This window comes from Pyxicephalus adspersus, chromosome 10 (assembly GCF_032062135.1).
Source record: "Pyxicephalus adspersus chromosome 10, UCB_Pads_2.0, whole genome shotgun sequence".
Classification (NCBI taxonomy): domain Eukaryota; kingdom Metazoa; phylum Chordata; class Amphibia; order Anura; family Pyxicephalidae; genus Pyxicephalus; species Pyxicephalus adspersus.
Window position 1 is genome coordinate 12,889,180 of NC_092867.1, and position 19,449 is coordinate 12,908,628.

Sequence of the window (19,449 nt, forward strand, 5' to 3'; positions counted from 1 at the left end):
TTTTTTTTTTTTTAAATTACAATTTAATACAGATTATATCCATAAATCTTTCATGGCATAGCATTGTGTTCTTTGAAATGTAAGCTCACCAGTAACTTCTCTAATTGGGCCCCATTAATTGAAGCTCTCCAAGGCTGGAGAGGATATACTTTCATCAGTGAAGCTGGATGATCCAACAAACCTGGAATGGATCTGGTCCAGGATTCAAAACATAATTTGCTAGAAAATAGCAAATTAATTTGAAGAAATCCATTCCAGGGTTGCTGGTTCACCCTGCTTCGCTGATGAAAGTGTATCCCCTCTAGTGAAGCTTTAAAGTAATTTGCTAGCAAATGTTTTGAATCCTAGACCAAATCCATTTCAGGTTTGCTGGATCACTCAGCTTCACTGAAGAAAGTGTATACTCTCCAGCCTTGGAAAGCTTTAATAAATCAGGCACATCGAGGCTGACTCTTTAATTAAAACCTTTTATGGCACAATTCAGAGCATGGAAAGAAGGGAGATTTCTCGGATTGTGAGTAAAACTTGGTTTTAGGTATTCAGATTCTATGAAGCAGTTAATGTTAGTCTGTTAAACATATGGAACATAAAGCACCACCTACTAGTTACACTAGTAAATATAAAAATATAAATATTGTATTTGTTTTAAAACATTCTTTATCTTTATTTATATCATGTTATTTATTTATGTTACTTTATTTATTTATTTAAGATAATATCCTTATACCATTCCTTAAAAAAAAATGGTCTGTGTCATTTTTGTGTTATATCCATAGTTGTAAGATCTTGCAAAAATGGTAAAACCTTATGAAGTTATAAAATTAACCAAATATTCAAAAATTTATAAAATAAAGCAATATCTTTGTTCCATTGTTATACAAAAGGATATTTGATTATAGTTTAAGATGTATGCTTACCGATTCCAGGTAAGACAGAAGGCTTGCCAGTTCTTGCTATTCATTAGGATGAAAACATATTACCTACAAAATACAACATGCAAGTGAGGTGTTTAATACTTCATTTTATACTACTTTTAGGCATAAAGTGCAGTTTCTATGTTACAGAATCTGTCTATCTGCTTGCTCTCTTGTATATAATTGCCCATCTGCTCCCTATGTATTGCCTGGATTGCTACTTTTTTTACCAACATAGCAGCATGCCTGCCACTATCAAAGCACACTACTATTATCCCCAGGTTTTACCACAGATAATCTGCACCCCCTATCAAACCCATTTTTTACCTTCTTTATTATATGTACTTCATTCAGATAAAGTACAAAAAATGCTGTTTCTATTGCTATAAATTTGATAATTTTCAAAAGTACTGCTGAATATAATTTGGATGTAAATAGTAGGTCAGTGTTAAATAGCAAACCACTCTGGGTATCAAAAAGGCTCAGACTACTTCACTATCCAAAATATCTCTTTTTGCAGGCAGTTATAAACTCTTTATTGCTCCCTTTCTCATGTCACTGCTTTCTAGCAATCCCTAGATAGCAGCTGTAAAACTGGAAATCAGACTTGCGAAGGAAAAGTTGTTTCTTGCTGTCTGTATGGAATGACATCATGTCATCTTTAGTATTTGTCAGGAATATTCACCTTTTTTTTAATAGACAAAAGTCAGCAAAATAATAATGGGGAAATGAGATATGAAGGTTGGTACAGTGAAAGTACTATTGGATTGCATAGAAACAAAAATGAATCACTTTAGCATAAGGTACTTCAAAGTCTGCACATATTACCGTGCTTATTATAAAGAAGGATACATACATTTTAATAGTGTTGTATTATGCTAGAATAGCTAATGGTGAGTTACCTTGGTACTATTACCATAGAACCATTTTTTATTTTCACACATGAGAACATTACTGTTCTCTTTTATCTCTTATCAAAAACATTGCACATAGTTAGGTGTATAATATACTTACCTGTAGATTAATGAGCCTTCACTTCCTGACACTGGTGGTGTTAATGAACAGGCACTCTCAATGTCTGCACAGCTTTAGCTTTTATGCCATTATATACAAAGGTCTCATTGTATTTGTTTTTTTTTTTTCCATCTCTTCTACATTCAGGGAGATTTCCTATTTAGAAACTCTGCATGCAGAAGAGCTGTGAAAACTGCACAAATCTCCACAGCACTGATAAGGTATCAGTACCAAAATCATAACAGTTTAAAAAAAAATACGGGGCACTAATAGTTGGAGATCCTCGAACATTGCGTATTTACCATTGAGTGCAAAATACACAACAGGACTCTGTTGGTACACAGGACAAACTTTTTGCCAACAAATGAAGCATTATAAATTCACAATTACCAACTACAAGACAAAAGTTTCTAAAGCAGCTTATTTTTGCAGCTGAGGTCACAGCATGATCTCCAGATTACACTGCTGATGGGGAACTTTAATGCTCAGGTGAGGTTGGAATGTACTTTTATACAAAAATTCTACAATGTGGTCTGGTGAATGGAATTTTAGGTGCCATTACTTTCCTAATTGAATTTCTGACCTATGACAATACAGCCTGTGTCTCCTCAAGCCACTGATCAAAGGTATAAGGACATTCCAAAAGAAGCCTTATCCTAAAGGCATATGTGCCTGGACTTCTTATCTGCTATTTGAATAGGCATTAAGATTCTAATTATAATTAGATATGATAATTATATCTGAAACTATTTACAATAATAATTGCTAATTAAGTGCTTCAAGAAAATTAATTATATTTCAATGATTCTCTGGTATATTGACATTTTTTAATGGACTGGTTTGAGGAAGGAATTGTGCTTGGATTTGTAATCTCAATTGCCCCCAAAACACTCTGATCTCTATCTCATTTGTCTGAGCTTTTACAATAGCCATACCAATGCAGGTATGTGCAGTAAAATAGTTTTTTTCCATTATTTTTCCTTTTTTTTTGGTTTTAGAACTCGTTTCATAACTGTATAAGGCCTGACAACTTGCATTTTAGCCTATAAAGGATTGAAAACTTGCATTTTAGCCTATAAAGCCTATCACTTAAATTCTGAAACTTTTATATAATTTAGGTACCCTACCACAGGGAGGTGCTGCAATCTTTTTCCATGATAAGCCAAAAAACAATAAAGAACAGCAGCTTCAAGTTCATATAAACCCAGTCAGTGGAAACAGGATTTTATGGGAAAAAAAGCCAAGAAAACATAGTGCTTTAGGATACTTGGTGTTGTCCACCTAGGATGTAACTAAATGCTCAAAATAGACCTGCATATTGCCCATTCAGGAAAAAAAAACATGTTCATCCACTTAATAACCACATTGTCCTTTTGCCCCATGTCCCTACCAGACCCTTGTAAAATACAGAATACTTCTCCATATTGGTGGAGGGGTCACATTACTTTTTTCCCTTCTTCCTAGATGCAGCTAAATGTGTTTTAGCTGCCAATAGCAAAGTCAAAGAGTTTGGGCAAGGAGAATATCCTGAGTCCTCAGTAGGCTCCAACCTTCACAGACCTGGACCTTGCAAAGGGCTTCTTCAGGCCAACAAGACCATAAGTGATAGCAGGGAAAGTATTAAAAACAGATAAAGTGATGCAGGACAAAATCCCAAATTCGGAACTGTTAAATTGAATAAAATTTATAATAGTGATGTTTGCATTCATCTTGTGCAAACTAGCACTGGATCCACCAATCTCTTGTACAACAGCTAGGTGTGATCTGGTGCCCAATTAGGGGCCCTGATCAGCAAAAGGCATTAATGCATCTCCAATGCAGAAACAGCAAGTACACACATATCTGAGGACATAGGCTATCAATTATAAAAGCTTAGGGATGGGTTCTTTATGTTGCAATATCTGTTCCTGTCTTATTCCACCCTGTAACCTAATGACAGTACCACCCAACCTTAGAAATTACGTGACCTTGGGATTCATGCAACAAAGTCTGCCTAGCTGCACACAAGGTATACAGCCATGAGTTGATTCTCCACCATGAAGTTCAGTGCCTGCATGAATAAGTCTATTAACAGCCTTCTAAACTCTACAAATAAACGGCTGGCTGCACAATTCTACACATTGTATGGCATTTCTTTTTTAACACAATTTCATTTTGTTCTTATTAAAGCTTAACTCTAGCTTTTTTATTTTAGATACAGTGGGCCTGATTTATTAAACCGCTGCAAGAACGGAGAAGATAGTCTATCCTGGGGGCATCTGGGTGATCCAGGAAACATGGAATGGAAAAATTATTTGCTATTAGTTGGCACATATATGCTGGATCTTCCAGGTTCCCCCATGATAGTCTATCTTCTCCAGTCATGGGAAGCTTTAGTAAATCAGGCCCAATGTGTAAAGCTAGAATGTATGTCGAGTTTTAGCCATGGTGACAAGATCCATCTTCTGTTAATAGAAAAAAAGCAGAGATTTCTTTTCCCTTCTTATTATATCAAACACCAGTGAATTGGTCAGAAAGAAGAAATCTCCTTAGTGTGGACACAGAAAGCTATAAACTCCTTAGAAAAGTTTTAAATCTTCCTTGCTGGAAGAGGGAGAGGGATACCAATCACTTGTTGTTGCTGACAGCTGTCAAACAGGCAGAATATAAGGAATTATTCCCTTCCTTACTAGTCTGTCTGAAAATAATGCAAACTATAAAAGAGTGGAGAAAACTCCTTAAAAGGTACCAATGAAAAGATGTTGTAACCGTTACACACTCAGAAAAAGAAAAAAAAAATATTCTTTAAATATATGTGTGACCCTGTAACCTTTTATTGTAATAAATGTATTTTTATTGTAATAAATGCTGTAATTTTCCCTGTAAAAGTAAAAATGTGGCATCAGGAAGGACTTTATTGCTGAAAGGGACAGGTGATGCCCTCTTCTGCAATAGGTATTCATACCTGCCATCTGTAAAAATTGGCTGCACATGTACATCCCACCTTCCCCTATGAGTACCAGGACTAAATGAACCCCCATCCACCTGTGTGGGAGTTATATCATCCCAGGCCCAGCCAAGCAAAATGACCAAAGGTCAGAATGAAGATAAAAACAAGTAAGAAGATAGCGGTTTCTGCGATGGAACAGCAACAGCGATAAAACTGGGTTTGGCTCACATTAAATAAATTATTTTTTGTGTAATGTGGTTTATATTCCTCACAAGCTTTTTACTACAGTTTGGCCCGATAACCAGAAAGTCCACCTTTATTCCAGCCAAATTTGGCATTTCAGCTAAGCCATCTTATTATTGTCACCATCCTACATGCATTCTACATATGACCTTGCGGAGAATCCACTAGCAGGGACATGATACAGTAGTTTTGTATCCTTTTAGCCGCCTCTACAGGACTTTAGGTATTTCTCTAGGTTGACGATCACGCCTTAATTTATGAGCTCTTTCTAAAGCTGTCCTCTTAGTGAATCTATTCCCTGTTAATCTCCTCTGGGGTTTGATGTATTTATGTTATACATTTTCTAAAGCTTATGAGCATCTGCGGAATTTAAAAGAAACAATGAAATGTGAGGAAGCTTTAAACTACACATTTTGTCTTGTTTATACGGTTTTTTTTGTTTTGATTAAACAAGAAGAATCTAACAACTCAAAATTAAATTATGATGTAATTTTATGATGTCATAAAAGTGTCAGTTGGCTAAGTGACTCTGTTGTATTTATTAGACTTGGTAAAAAAGGGTAAATAATTTAGGCTGTTAACATGTAGACATGCTTTTTGTTTTCAGGATTATAGGCATGTTTTATGATGTTTTTCATATCCTTAAAGACCTTGCAATTGTTTCTTTCTTGAAGACAATGTGGAACTCTCTCCTTAGTAAAATGCTCAGTTAAAAAAAACAATTTTAAACATTTGTTAGTAGCAGCTATAAAAAAATATGTTGGTTGATTCGGATTTGTGTTTATAAAAAAAAACGAATTAGATTCAGTGCCAGAGAGGTTAGTATTCTTCTTCGGATATATAAAACTTGTGTACTGTATATTTTTTTAAAAATTACACATATTTGGGGGCCTAAAATATCTACCAGCGACTAAATTGGACTGACTAAATTTGATCACCCACCCCAGTGATTCTTACAATGTTGATATTAAAAAGTAGATTTAGGTCTTCCACAGATGGAAGTGATTGCTAAATACACTACTCCAATTTTATAATCACACCTAGTAAAATATACTTACTTGACACTTTTTATGTTATCAGCTTTGCTCACAGCCCAATTGAAGTAAAAAATAAAAAACACCTGAAGAAACATTTATAGTGGAACTAAACTATTTTTTTCCAGAAACATTGTGATCAGGTACATCCTTTATTGCAGAAGGGACAGGCAATGTCCTTTCGGTGATAAAATATTTTTACCTGCCTGATCGCAACTGTTTAAATACACTAACCTGTTCCCATTTCAAAGTAGGCACCATCATCTTCCCCCTCTTTTTGGTTTCAATCTTTGGCTATATTGATTGGTCAGGCTGGGATGACGTTAAGCTACACACACACGTGCAATATTTGTCATCAGAAAACGAACGAATAAAACCCAATCAACAGTTATTCACGATTATTTTGAATGATCGTATTGTGCATGATTCTGTACATGCTGTAACGATACGATCGTTCAAATATTACCTACCAATAATATACACACTAGATACGATTGTTTGAACAATGTAGGAAGTGACATGTACAGGAGAAAGTGTATCACAGAAAAATCCAGGATCACTGAATGTCTGTACACACAATAAATAGCGGTCGTTCGTTTCCAGTGACATACCTCATCATCGGCGTCATTGTGCACTTTTTTTGTTAACAGTTATCGTACGATCGGTTGTTAGTTGTTTTTTTCCAAAGATAACGGAGGGCCACAAGGGAAGCCAAGATATGCAGGTTATCTCAGAAGAAGACAGCAATCAGGCAGGAATGTTTTAATTGCACAACGGACATCGCCTGTCCATTTCTGCAATAAAGACATGTTTGATTGGAAGTTTTGGACATAGGGAGGTGCAAGGGGTGCCACTGCACAAGCGCCTTGGACTTCCTCAGGGGGGCCCCATCACTTCTGCACAGGGGCCCACTGTGGTCTATGTCCGCCACTGTATGCTACACTTCACAAAGCACCTCAAATTAAATTCTCAGTGAATGAATCAGCACTTCGGGGCAGGGTCCTCTGGTTCTCCTGTGTCACTGTCTGTACCTGTCTGTCATTTGCAACCCCTATTTAATGTACAGCACTGTGTACTGTGTCGGAGCTATATAAATCCTGTTTATTATTATTAATAATAATAATAATAATACTTATAACCGCTTCTCTTTTTCAGAAAATGTTAAAAGCCTTGTTTGAGCCTTCTCATTCTCCTCCATTATAATGAAAGGTCTTGGTGATTTTTAATCTGTTAGATGCTAAAGCACTAAGAAGAAGGAAAACTGGATGGCGTGGTCAGACTAGGATTGCAGTGGGACTGACCGATATAGGTACGTGTCATGTTTTGTGCATGTTCCGCTTTAAAGATGGGTTTTTATGACTCATAAAACAGGGAATCTGACATTGCCTCGTGGGAGATCTTCCAGGTCCATGTGTTTCAATAGCAGTAACTGTATCCCACCAGAAAATGTTTGAGGGAATGTCAGATTCCCCCGTCAGATTCCTAAAAATCCACCCTAGGGGTGGAAAGCCGCTGATCCTTCCGTGACCGCTCCATCTCGTCTTCCTTCTTCTGTCCGGCACGGACTGGACACTAGACAACGGCATCTTCTTCCTTCTTACATCACCTGAACTCACACTGTGCAGGCGCGAGATTGGGCGACATGCCTTCCTGAAAATGTTAAAAACGTGTCAATCTCACTACACACTGCCCTTCTGCGCATGACTGAAATCAGGCAAGTGAAGAAGTAGCAGCCCAAAGCCTCCTGGTGACGTATGTATACCAGGAGGCTCCAGGTTCAGTCAATACCGTTGTGGTAGTGAAAACAAAAAGGGAGGGGTCCTACATTTAAAAAAAATAGACAAAAGTTTTTATCATTATATAAAAGGGTTTTCCCCTTTTTTTATAAAGGGGAACTAAACTAAAACTAAAAAAATTACACTTACCTTTCATTCCTCGATGGTGCTGGTCCTGCCCGCCATCCGGTCCCGCGTCGTCCTGGAATTCCTTATGGTCCCGGCGAGGGGAAAGCACCGGGCGCCATCTTCATTCTTCGCTTCCTTCTTCGTCCTAAGTCTTCTTGGCACGTCACCGATCTCACACTGCGCAGGTGCAAGATCGGGTGACGTAGCCCGCTGTAAAAGGGAAAAAAAAGAAAACTGATCTCACTGCGCTTGTAAAAATGCCTTCTGCACATGTCTGAGATCTCGGGCATGAGCAGGAGCATCCAGAGCCTCCCCGGATGTGTGACGTTAGTATCCCAGGAGGCTCTGCGCTCTCAGGGGGAGGTGCTGCGTACCTAAACTCAAAAACTACTTTACATAAAAGGGTAGACAACCCGTTCATGTAAGGTAAAAATTGTTTTTTTTTTTTTTATAAATAAAAAAGGGTGCCCCCAGGATGGAGAATTAATGGGAGCGCAAAGCCTCACGGGATACCTACATCATGAATCTTGGGTGCTCCTTCTGCGAATGCCCGAGCATTACAAGCATGAAAAGGGAAAACAATTCCTGATCTAACACATGTGCACTGAGATCGGGATGATTTTTTCCAACTTATGTCATCCGATTTCGCACCTGGATGATGTAGGAAGAAGAGAAGATGGCGGTGCCCGGAGCACCGGCTTAAAGGCGGATGCTGGGACGACGGGGGACCCGATGGAAGACACCTCCGGACCGATCGACTGCGCTGCAGGATTAAAGGTAAGTGAATTCTTTATTGTTTTTTGGCACTTTTCAGTTTACTCTTTAAAAAAATGAACCATGTACCATTTTCCCTCTACATAGGGGGTTGTCCACCCTTTTTTATGTAAAGTGAAAAAGTTTAGTTTAGGTCTGCTTTAATGTAAAATAATTGTTATAACATCCGCTTTAATACATTGAGCAGTGTCACCACACTCCATGGGATGAACATACCACCCATCCCCGTCACAACATTCCTGTCGTGGAATGTTGTGACGGGGATGGGTGGTATGTTCATTTTTTCCTTAGCCGACTGCCATTTTTTCCTTAGCAGACAGTGCCAATTTGTGTTCCCGTATAGGTTTACGTTTGTTTTTCCCATTTACACTTTAGAAATCTCCAATAAGAAATGACTGTCTATAAAACTCCATACATTGAACATTTGTTGACCATTTTTGCATTAGGAATGGTTGCCATGGGCAACCAGCGGTTTTCCAGTCAGTATACATCTCATTTAAAGGTCCTTGCATTGGTTTACCTGGCTTCTCCTCTGTGTTAGGTACAACTTTGGTCTTTCACCCCATTTAGGGCACAATTCTACCCCTTAATGACAGTCTCATCACAAAGTGGCCAGAATCCATCCACCCTCCCTCATCCTCCTCCTCTCCCCCTTTCCTGTTCTCCCGCTTCCAAGCCGTGACGTCACCTCGGCGTCACGTGACCCCAAACAAACTTCTCGCTGTTTTTTTTTTTTTCCCCCCCATGGAAGCTTAAAGGTGGGGGCTACAAAATGGCGGCCTGAGAGGGAGAGAGTGACCCGTCCATTGCTGTTCCCTCCGCTCACACCTTGTGTGCTGCTCCTCCCCGCCTCCAGGAAATCCCTGACACGCCAGCCGGGCTGGGCTCCCCCTCCTCCTCCCTCCTCCCTCCTGCTCACAAAGTTACATTGTAATCCTCACTTCTTCTTTTGTTGTTCTTGTTGGCTCTGGGCTCCTCTATGCTCACCAAGCTGGATGCCCCTGGGAAGCTGTGACAGGCTGCTGGGGAGCTGCAAGCACCATGACTCGCTGGATCCCCACCAAGAAAGAGGAGAAATATGGAGTGGGTGAGTGCAGGAAGTGGCAGGCTGCTCCTTCAATGCTCTATGGAGTCACTTTAGCATTCCTAAATCCTCTATGGATGGCCTATGCAGTGCATGCAACACATGGGATGCTCATTGCTGTGTTTGTGGAGTAATTGATGTTTGGTGTGGGGTCTGTGCTGCTTTAAGCTGCTCATTTTATTATTGGTGGTCATCAGTGAGCAGAGAAAGTTTGGAAGCTGCTGCAGAACCTCTTAGATGGAGCAGGAAGCTCATTCTATGTCTTCCATACTATTTGACATCCAGGGTACTTTCTGTACTGGTGAAACATAGGAAGCTGCTGCAGAACCTCTTAGTAGTGGGAAGGAAGCTGGCCCAGCTTATTGTGTCCCAACTTTGTTTTCCAGATTTATTGCAAAACTTTGCTTGCAGTGTACATTCTGTCCTTAAATACATAAGGAGAAGCTTTGTAGCTGCTGCAGAACCTCTTGGTGTTGGAAGCAGGAAACTAATTCTATGTCGTCCATAACATTTGACATCCAGGGTACTTTCTGTCCTGGCGAAGTATAGGAAGTTTGGGAACTGCTGCAGAACCTCTTAGTATTAGCAGGAAGTTGGGACAACTCTTTGCACTACTGCTGGAATATGTATATTTATTATCATAGCACTTTTCATGAAGATTGCTTACTGCTTAGGAAAAAGTTTGATAGCTGCTGCAGAACCTCTTAGCTGTCCTGGCAAACTTTAGGAGATTTGGAAGCTGCTGCAGAACCCCTTGGATGGAAGCAGGAAGCTCATTCTATGTCTTCCATACTATTTGACAGTGTACTTTCCAGTGTACTTTCTGTCCTGGTGAAACATAGGAAGCTTGGAAGCTGCTGCAGCACCTCTTAGTAGTGGGAAGGAAGCTGGCCCAGCTTATTGTGTCCCAACTTTGTTTTCCAGATTTATTGCAAAACTTTGCTTGCAGAGTACATTCTTTCCTTAAATACATAAGGAGAAGCTTTGTAGCTGCTGCAGAACATCTTAGATGGAAGCAGGACGCTCATTCTATGTTATCCGTAACATTTGACATCCAGGGCACTTTCTGTCCTGGCGAAGTTTAGGAAGTTTGGAAGCTGCTGCAGAAGCAGGCCTAGCTCACTTTGTTCCAGATTTATTGCAAAACTTTGCTTGCAGAGTACATTCTGTCCTGAAATACATAGGGAGAAGCTTGGCAGCTGCTACAGAACCTCTTAATATTAGCAGGAAGTTGTGGGTGCCCCCATTCTGTTTTCCATACGACTTGACATTTAGGATACCTTCTGTCCTGGCAAAGTATAGGAAGTTTGGAAGCTGCTGCAGGACCTCTTAGTGGTGGGAATGAAGCTGGCTCAGCTAATGATGTCCCAGTTTGTCTTCTATAAACTTTGCATGTAGAGCGCTTTCTAACCTAAAATGCATAGGAAACTGCTGCAGAACCTCTTAGATGGAGCAGGAAGCTCATTGTGCCTCTTCTATGTCTTTATACTATTTGACATCCAGTGTACTTTCTGTCCTGGCGAAGTATAGGAAGTTTGGGAACTGCTGCAGAACCTCTTAGTATTGGCAGGAAGTTGAGACAACTCTTTGCATCTCTGCTTGATTTTGTATATTTATGAAGATTACTGCTTAGGAAAAGTATAAAAAGTGTTTGGGAACTGCTGCAGAACTTCTTGGATGGAAGCAGGAAGCTCATTGTGTCCATTCTGTATCTTCCATATTATTTGACATCCAGGGTACTTTCTTTCCTGGTTAAGTGTAGGAAATTTGGAAGCTGCTGCAGAACCTCTTAGATGGGGACAGGTCATTGTGTGTTCTATATACCATTGCACAAACTTTATGCAAGGCCTACGTTGTCCATCAGTGCAGGCAGCAGTTGATGGTGGGGGTTGCTAGGCCAGGGATGGCGGATAGTTCATTTTTTTGTAAAATGTTTGATCTTTACACATAACAACCTCTGGAAAGCAGAGGAAGTCTGGCAGCTGTTGCAGAACCTCTTGGATGGAAGCAGGAAGCTCTTTTTGTCCCTGCTGTGTCTTCCATAACATTTAACATCCAGGGTATTTTCAGTTCTGGTGGAACATAGGAAGTTTGGCAGCTGCTGCAGAACTTTTTAGTTCTTTTTAATATTTACCAGCTTTGTCTTCCAGATTTATTGCAAATCTTTACTTGCAGAGAACAATTTGTTCCAAAATGCATATGAAGCTTGGCAGCTGCTGCAGAACCTCTTGGTATTGGCTTGAAGTTGTGTGAGCTCATTTCGTCCCCACTGTGTCTTCCATAAAACTTGACATGCTGGGAACTTTTTGACCTGATGGAACATAGAAAGTTTGGGAGCTGCCACAGGACCTGTTATAGTATTGGCAGAAAGTTTGGGTAGCTCATTGCATCTTGGATTTTTATCATAACACTTTGCAGTGTACCTATTTCCTAGGAAAGCGTAGGAAGTTTGACAGCTGCTGCAGAACCTCTTGGAAGCAGGAAACTGGCCCAGCTTTGTCCCTACTTCCACAATATTGTCAAACTTGATTTACATAATAACTTGCTGTCCTGAAAAGCTTAGAAAATTTGTCAGCTGCTGCAGAAACTCTTAGTAGTGAAAAGGAAGCCGAACCATTTTATTGTGTCCCAGTTTTGTCTTCCTTTCCTTGCAAAGAAAGCTTGGCAACTACTTCAGAACCTCTTAGTATTGGCAGGGCCATATCATCTATCGGCTTCCATATTTATTGTAACACTTTGCTTACAGAATACTTTTTGCCCTGGGAAAGCATAAAAGGTTTGGGAGCTGCTGCAGAAAGTTGTGGCAACTTTTTGTGTCCATAACACTTGATATGCAGGGAACTCTCTATCCCGGTGAAGTATAGGAAGTTTGGGAGCTGCTGCAGAACTTCTTATGTTGGCAGGAAGTTAGGACAGCTCATTGCATCTGTCTGATCTTTTGTATTTATCATAGCACTTTGCTTGCAGCTTGCTTACTGCCTAGGAAAAATATAGGAGGTTTAGCAGCTGCTGCAGAACCCCTTGGAAGCAGGAAACGGGTCAAGCTCATTCTGTCCTTGCTTTGCCATCATTACCAATTGACATGCAAGGTACTGGCAAAACATTGGAAATTTGTGAGCTGCTACGGATCCTGCTAACAGTGGACAGAAAGTTGGGCCTGCTCATTCATTCCTTTCTTTGATTGATATATATATATATATATATATATATATATATATATTTCAATGTTAAACTTTACATTAATTGTAGGTTTGGCAGCTGCTGCAGACTTCTAAGTAGGGGCAGGAAAATGGACCCAGTCACTGTTGTGTGTCAGTGTATTTGTATGTGTAACTAATATATATATTGTGTGTGTGTGTGTATATATATATATATATATATATATATATATAATAATTATAGCAGGCACAATACGGAAAAATTGAGGTGTAACATAAGATCGGTGCCAGCTTGCTCTATAGCTTTCTTATTGTTATTTAGCACAATTCCAATGTCAGGTCTGCACTAGCCTAATTCACTGGTAATTTTTGGGAATGCTTTTTGGGCGCTCCCAGATGTGGAGCTTGAAGTTGAAGGTATTTCTGTTATATTGTTTCATGCTTGCAGTGTCACCTAAGAGTACAATGGTTGTGTTATAGCAAATTGCTATTGATTGGGGGATACTAAGAACTGATGTTACACTACATCTGATAACACTTATCGCCCACATACTAGTAATAGTGACATTTCCTGTTAGGTCTGTTCTAGTTTCATTCACTCATAACAGTACTAGTGATCCTGGGAAATTATTGGAAGTTTTAGAGCTGTTGTAGAACCCCTCCGGCATGGAGACAGGAAGTTGAACAAAGTTATGAATGTCTATTTTTGTATTGTCGCATATATGGTGTCATTCTCTGACTCCGTGGTAATGACCACAAATGTATGCTTAATATTTCTATTGTAGGATGTAAACTGAATTGTTAGGCTAGTTGTGATGTACTTTAAATATATATTGCATTCTGTGTTAATACTAAGGACTCGTTATTTTAGAAGTGTGGAGTACACACTGGTAGTCTTTGCCTGAGTTCTCATTCATTTGGGCTTCATGATGTGAAAGGGCAAAGTGTACAGCAAGTTTTATTAGGTATTTGCAAAGCTGCCAAGCAGCAGATTTTAAAGCATTTTATGACTGGCATTAAAAAAGCAACACCCCCCATGTTCCCAATGCATTCACTGGTGAAGCTGGCCTGATACAACCCATCTCAAAATGTAAAGCCAGCGTATAAAAACCAAATAAGATTAGGCTTTTAAGTAGTGGTGAGGTTTTCTGTATCCTGCTAGCAACTTTTTAGAAAATGATAGCCTGCATTCCTATTAGGGTCACCTATTAAAGGGGAACTAAACCTTAAAATTTTAAAAGAAACTTACCTGGCTATTGTATTTTTAAGTTCACCACTTCTTGCTTCTTTGCTGGTGCTAGTATTTGGGTTTGGGATCCTTGTCCAGTTTGATTGACCAGGCCTGAATGGTGTAACCTCTGGGCGTGTACACAGGAATCCATTAATATTAATAATAATAAACAGGATTTATATAGCGCCAACATATTACACAGCGCTGTACAGTAAAAAAAAAAAAAAAGTTGCAAATGACAGACAGTGACACAGGAGGAGGAGAGGTCCCTGCCCCGAAGAGCTTACAATCTTGGAGGTGGGGAAGTAACACACAATAGGAGGGGAGATGAGTGTTGGGAAGTAGTGAGGGTTTTATTATTCATTCCTTACAATCAAGATCTGTGTACATGGTACAAATGTACAGCGCTGCGTAATATGTTGGCGCTATTCAAATCCTGTTTAATAAAAATTGTAAACAGGCAGACAAGTTTATCTTATTGCAGAAACAGTCTTCTACAATAAACAACCTGCCTGCTCACATTTTTTGTTGCAGATTTAGTTCCTCTTTACAGTTTAAAATCCTATATTTTGCCTTCTCTGTTCCTCCTCCTCAGGACACTAAAGTTTTAAATTCTCCTTTCATTACATACCTAGATGCATTTTTTGCTTTTGGATATACAGGTTAAGGGTATGAACCAAGGTCAGGTTTTTGTCCTTTCAGGGGGATTTGCCTTTAGTGTCCTGATCACTAGAATCGGAAGGAAAGAAGGTGATGTAGAAAACCTCCATAACAGAAATAAGGGCTGTGTAAGATAAAAAAAAATATCCCCCTACTTCCTGCTGAGTATAAAGTATAAGGAAACTCTCTAAATAAACATCACAGGGGAAAAACCTTCCTAATCTTTGCAAACTGGAAAATATTTGGATATACTTTAAGTTTGATGCAGGGGTGTCATCACTTTGTGCTTCTTTAAGTTATGCAGGAAGACCATGGCTTGCAGAAGAGTGCAGCAGGGTGCTTTACACAGCTTCCTGCAAACATCAGCCTTACTACAAGCCTATTGAGAGAAGGTATATAAGTTTTAAATTCCTTGCTAAGGATGAGCAAGTCTGGAGGACTGGACCTTCCTGGACCGACTGGATGCAGGTTACCCTAGGGAACATCTATATGTGATTCTGTGTCTCCACCATTGAAAGAACCAGAATCTATTGAATTAAAGGGATGCTGCAGGGCCAGTAAGGATTGTTGGGAACATGCTAAATTATGCTGGACATCCTCAATCCGAAAACTGAGGAGGGCTCTGTCTGATTTTAGTATACAGATTCAGGATAGGAATTCAGTGCAAATGTGCAAGACAGAAAGTTTAGAAAGCTTAACCTCCCCAAACTGAAGCTGAAGGGTGCATTAAAGCTAAAAGTTTTGCAAATACTTTGTAAAAACAATCTGTACATGGTTTGGTTATTTATTCTAAAGTGTATTTGTTTTTTATTGTTTGTATATATAAACATTAACAATAAACTTAAATAGGTCTGTTAAATAATAATCATATTATTCAAAACATTTGGTAGAAGTGCAATAAAATAGATCTTGTGAGCTGGAAACTTCCTGTGCATTGTACTACTGATCTGTTAGCATTGTTCCAAACTGTGGACTACAAAGCATCTCCACCATGTCATCAATTCTATTCGGATTTTTAAGACTTCTTGATCTATTTCTGTTTGCTTAGCATTTTAAAGCATGCACACATACTTACCTTGATTGATCAAGTGAAAGTATACTAATCCGTTTTCATTTTGATTGATTACCAACAATTTCAACTGTGCTTAAATTGGGGTGTGTGTAGTTCAATGATTGATTTTCACTTGCGGGTTGATATATCGAACAAGTTGATCGGCTATGGGGTTTTTTGGCCTTGAAGGTCACTATAAGAGTGGTTTGCGAGTGCTGCATTCATCTTACACAGGAATAGGGGGCTTTGGAAGAGTTTAGAAAGCAGAAACGCAATATTTTCCCTACTATGGAACAGTGTTGCAGGAGAATGACATTGTGTGAATTATCTCGGTACAATCACACACTGAAAACCAAATCCTCATCCTTGGTAAGCACCTGCCAAAATGGCTTTAACCACTGTTGTTGTTTAATGTTAATCAGGGGGCTTTACATTTACAAAGTGGTGAACCATTGGGTGCCACTTACCTACCGTCCGGTCAAATGTAGCAGCCTGCAGTCATACACCTATGTAAATATCTGTCTGCAGCGGTCGTTATTAATAGTTATCTGATTCTCTTGGTTGTGCTCAATCATACTGCAGTAACACTGGGCGATCGCAACTCACCTCTTTGTGTTAGATTCGTCACCTCATAATTACAACCTTGTTACTGGCCATACACTGTTAGGTGTTTGCACAATCAGGCAATGGTCCATCTCTTCTAAAATTGACATTTACCTGCAGTGCACTTCTCAATATTGACCAGATTGAGAAGAAATCTAGATCAGAACACCAATACTACTAGCAACTGAATTGTTTACTGCTGCACATGCTTTAAAAGGCTATGTACGTGCAATAATTATCAATGGAAGAGAACAACAACGACTGATCGTCCGATAATCATTAACAAAAAAAGTCCACAGCGACAGGCCAACACAGATGAACGAGGAATGTTGCTGGAAACGAACAACTGTCCCGAGGGGTCTGATTGGGTGACGATCGTTCTCCATTTATTGTGTGTACGGTCGTTCAGTGATCGTGGATTGTTCTGTGATAAACTTTCTCTTGTACATGTCACTTCCTGCATCGTTCAAATGATCGTATCTAGTGTGTGTACATTATTGGTGGATTATATTTGAACGATCATATCGTTACAGCATGTGCAGAATTTTGCACCATGCGATCAAAATAATCGTTGATCGGTTATTAATCGTTCGTTTTCTAACGATAATTATTGTATGTGTGTATGTAGCCTAACTGTTGATTGTCTGCTACTTTCCCATTCTCTCCAATCAGTGCTTGATCAACAAAAGAACACTGATCAATGTTCGGTCAATACTTCCATCACTTATTGATTGAGCACCCTAGTTTTTAGTAGATGTTTTTATTGAATCTATTCATTATCACATCTATTGTGTGTTCACATTTTAGGATTAGGTCACGCTGCAGTTTGCTGGGCCTGCGGCTTGCATACACTTCCAGTTTTTGTTGCCTTCTGTATGGAAATGCATGCGGGAAGTGTAGTGTCATGAGTGAGTAAATAGACATCCTGTACTGAGTCATTGCATTGGTGATTACTCTGTACCAGAGGCAGACTGCCAGCGCTTTGGGCAGGGAAAAGCTTTCCTAAAATCCTTCATGACAGATCGTGGTAACTTGTATTTCTCAAGTATAGGTGCAGTCATTGTGGTGGAAAAAAACTGATGAATATAGAGGCAGACCTACTGAGCTGCAGAATATTAAATACCTCCAAGGAAATTAAAAAAGGAAAATTTAATTTAGTTATGCATTCAGTAAAACTATTCAGTAAATGTTTTAATGCTGCTGGTTTTGGTTAATCAATTTGTTGCTATATGTCTCCTGTGGTCCAGTGTACATGAGCGCTGTGAGAGGGAGGACTAACACTGGAAGAGTGTTCATGAGAGAAGAGCAGTGGGATGAGCCTATTAGTCTGTTGCTGCTCCTTTGCTCACCAGTCAAAGCCTTGGGATAGAGAGAGGTCCTAGCTGTATTGCTTTACTACAGTAGAGAAAAGAGTGGTTGCCAATCTGTAAATCCTATGCTGAGCCCTGTCATGTTGAACACTTTAAAACTTAATTTTGCTTGTTTCAAACTTAAACTTGAACTTGAATCTTGAATCTAATAAAATGCCTTTCTAGAAGAGTAGAAAGTTGCTGCAAGTTCCCTTTAGTGCTTCCTATCACTGATGCAGAATGAGGATGCAGCTCAGGTGTTCAGCTTAATTTCACAGAACTTGTCACACCCTTATGTGCAAGCTTGTTCCAGGTGTGATACTAAAAATAAAGATCAGCTTTACAAGCACAGTGGCTCAGTGGTTAGCACTTTGGCCTTTGCAGTGCTAGGTCCCAGGTTCAAACCTTGGCCAGGACTCTATCTGCATGGAGTTTGCGTAGGCTTCTTCTGGGTGCTCCGGTTTCCTCTCACGTTCCAAAAACGTGTGTAGTTTAATTGGCTTCCCCCAAAAAAATTGAGACTAGAATGTATTAAAGACATATGACTATGGTAGGGACATTAGATTGTCAGCCCCTTTGATCGACAGCTAGTGACATGACTATGGATTTTGTAAAGTGCTGCATATTATGTTTTATACTATATAAATACAACATAATAATAATTGGCATTTAACATTTTTACAATGAATTCAGCAATGACAGCTTCCACCATTTCTCAATATAGCTCGACTTGCATTACTTTGAATTGAAATTACATTGGCAAGCGTGCCAGTTACTGGTTTTTACTACAGTAGCCACATTCTTGATCCAGGACACACAGCATTGAAACTATCATATTGCCATTTTTGGACAAGCAATTAGTGTTTATAGAATGATAAAATATATCTTCATGTTTCTCTAGCAGGTTTTCACAAAATATTATACTCTGCGCCTTTTGTAACTTCTCATCAGAAATTTGACTTTGTTCTGCACCTGTTTGGTCTGTGGTATGACATATTAGTGGCTCTTTCCAAGGGTTTAAAACACTTAAAAAACTGAAGCTAAATAAAAAATCTTTTGTTGCTCTGTTTGATCAGAAAAGTTAAAAAAAGGAGCTAAATGCAATAAAATATTGCATGCTCTTAAATGTAGAAGCAATTTTAAATGAGAATGATGTGTGAAAATGTAAACAGCAGAAAACATTTGGAGCTTGATGGGTGTGTGCAGAAAGTACAAAATACTTTTTTACAGTATACTACGATAACATGTAACGTACACATAAATCTTCCTCTTGGTAACATTTGCTACATCCCAAGTTGCTGAGCACGTCTTCCTAAATATTATAAATGGCTGGTTTTGGTTGTGTTATTGCTATTGCCTATTTTTATCTCCACTACAGCAATCCTTATCACAAAGCTTACGCTTGAAGGCCTGCTGACAGATAAATGTTCAGCTATGCTATAGAATGGAATTCAGCTTCCTCTACATGTTGTGTCATGTGATAGGAAGCTAATCAAATGCC

The 19,449-nt window shown here is 39.2% G+C and overlaps 1 protein-coding gene across 1 annotated transcript in view; it reads left to right on the plus strand.

Moving 5' to 3' along the window:
* Positions 1–9,535: 9,535 nt before the first annotated feature.
* The window catches only part of LOC140339658 (dedicator of cytokinesis protein 1-like), a 51,439-nt gene continuing 41,525 nt past the window's right edge, over positions 9,536–19,449 (plus strand). Inside the window, exon 1 of the mRNA XM_072424449.1 lies at positions 9,536–9,899. Coding sequence (XP_072280550.1) covers positions 9,854–9,899 — 46 coding nt within the window. The 5' untranslated portion in view covers positions 9,536–9,853. The remainder of the gene's footprint in view (positions 9,900–19,449) is intronic.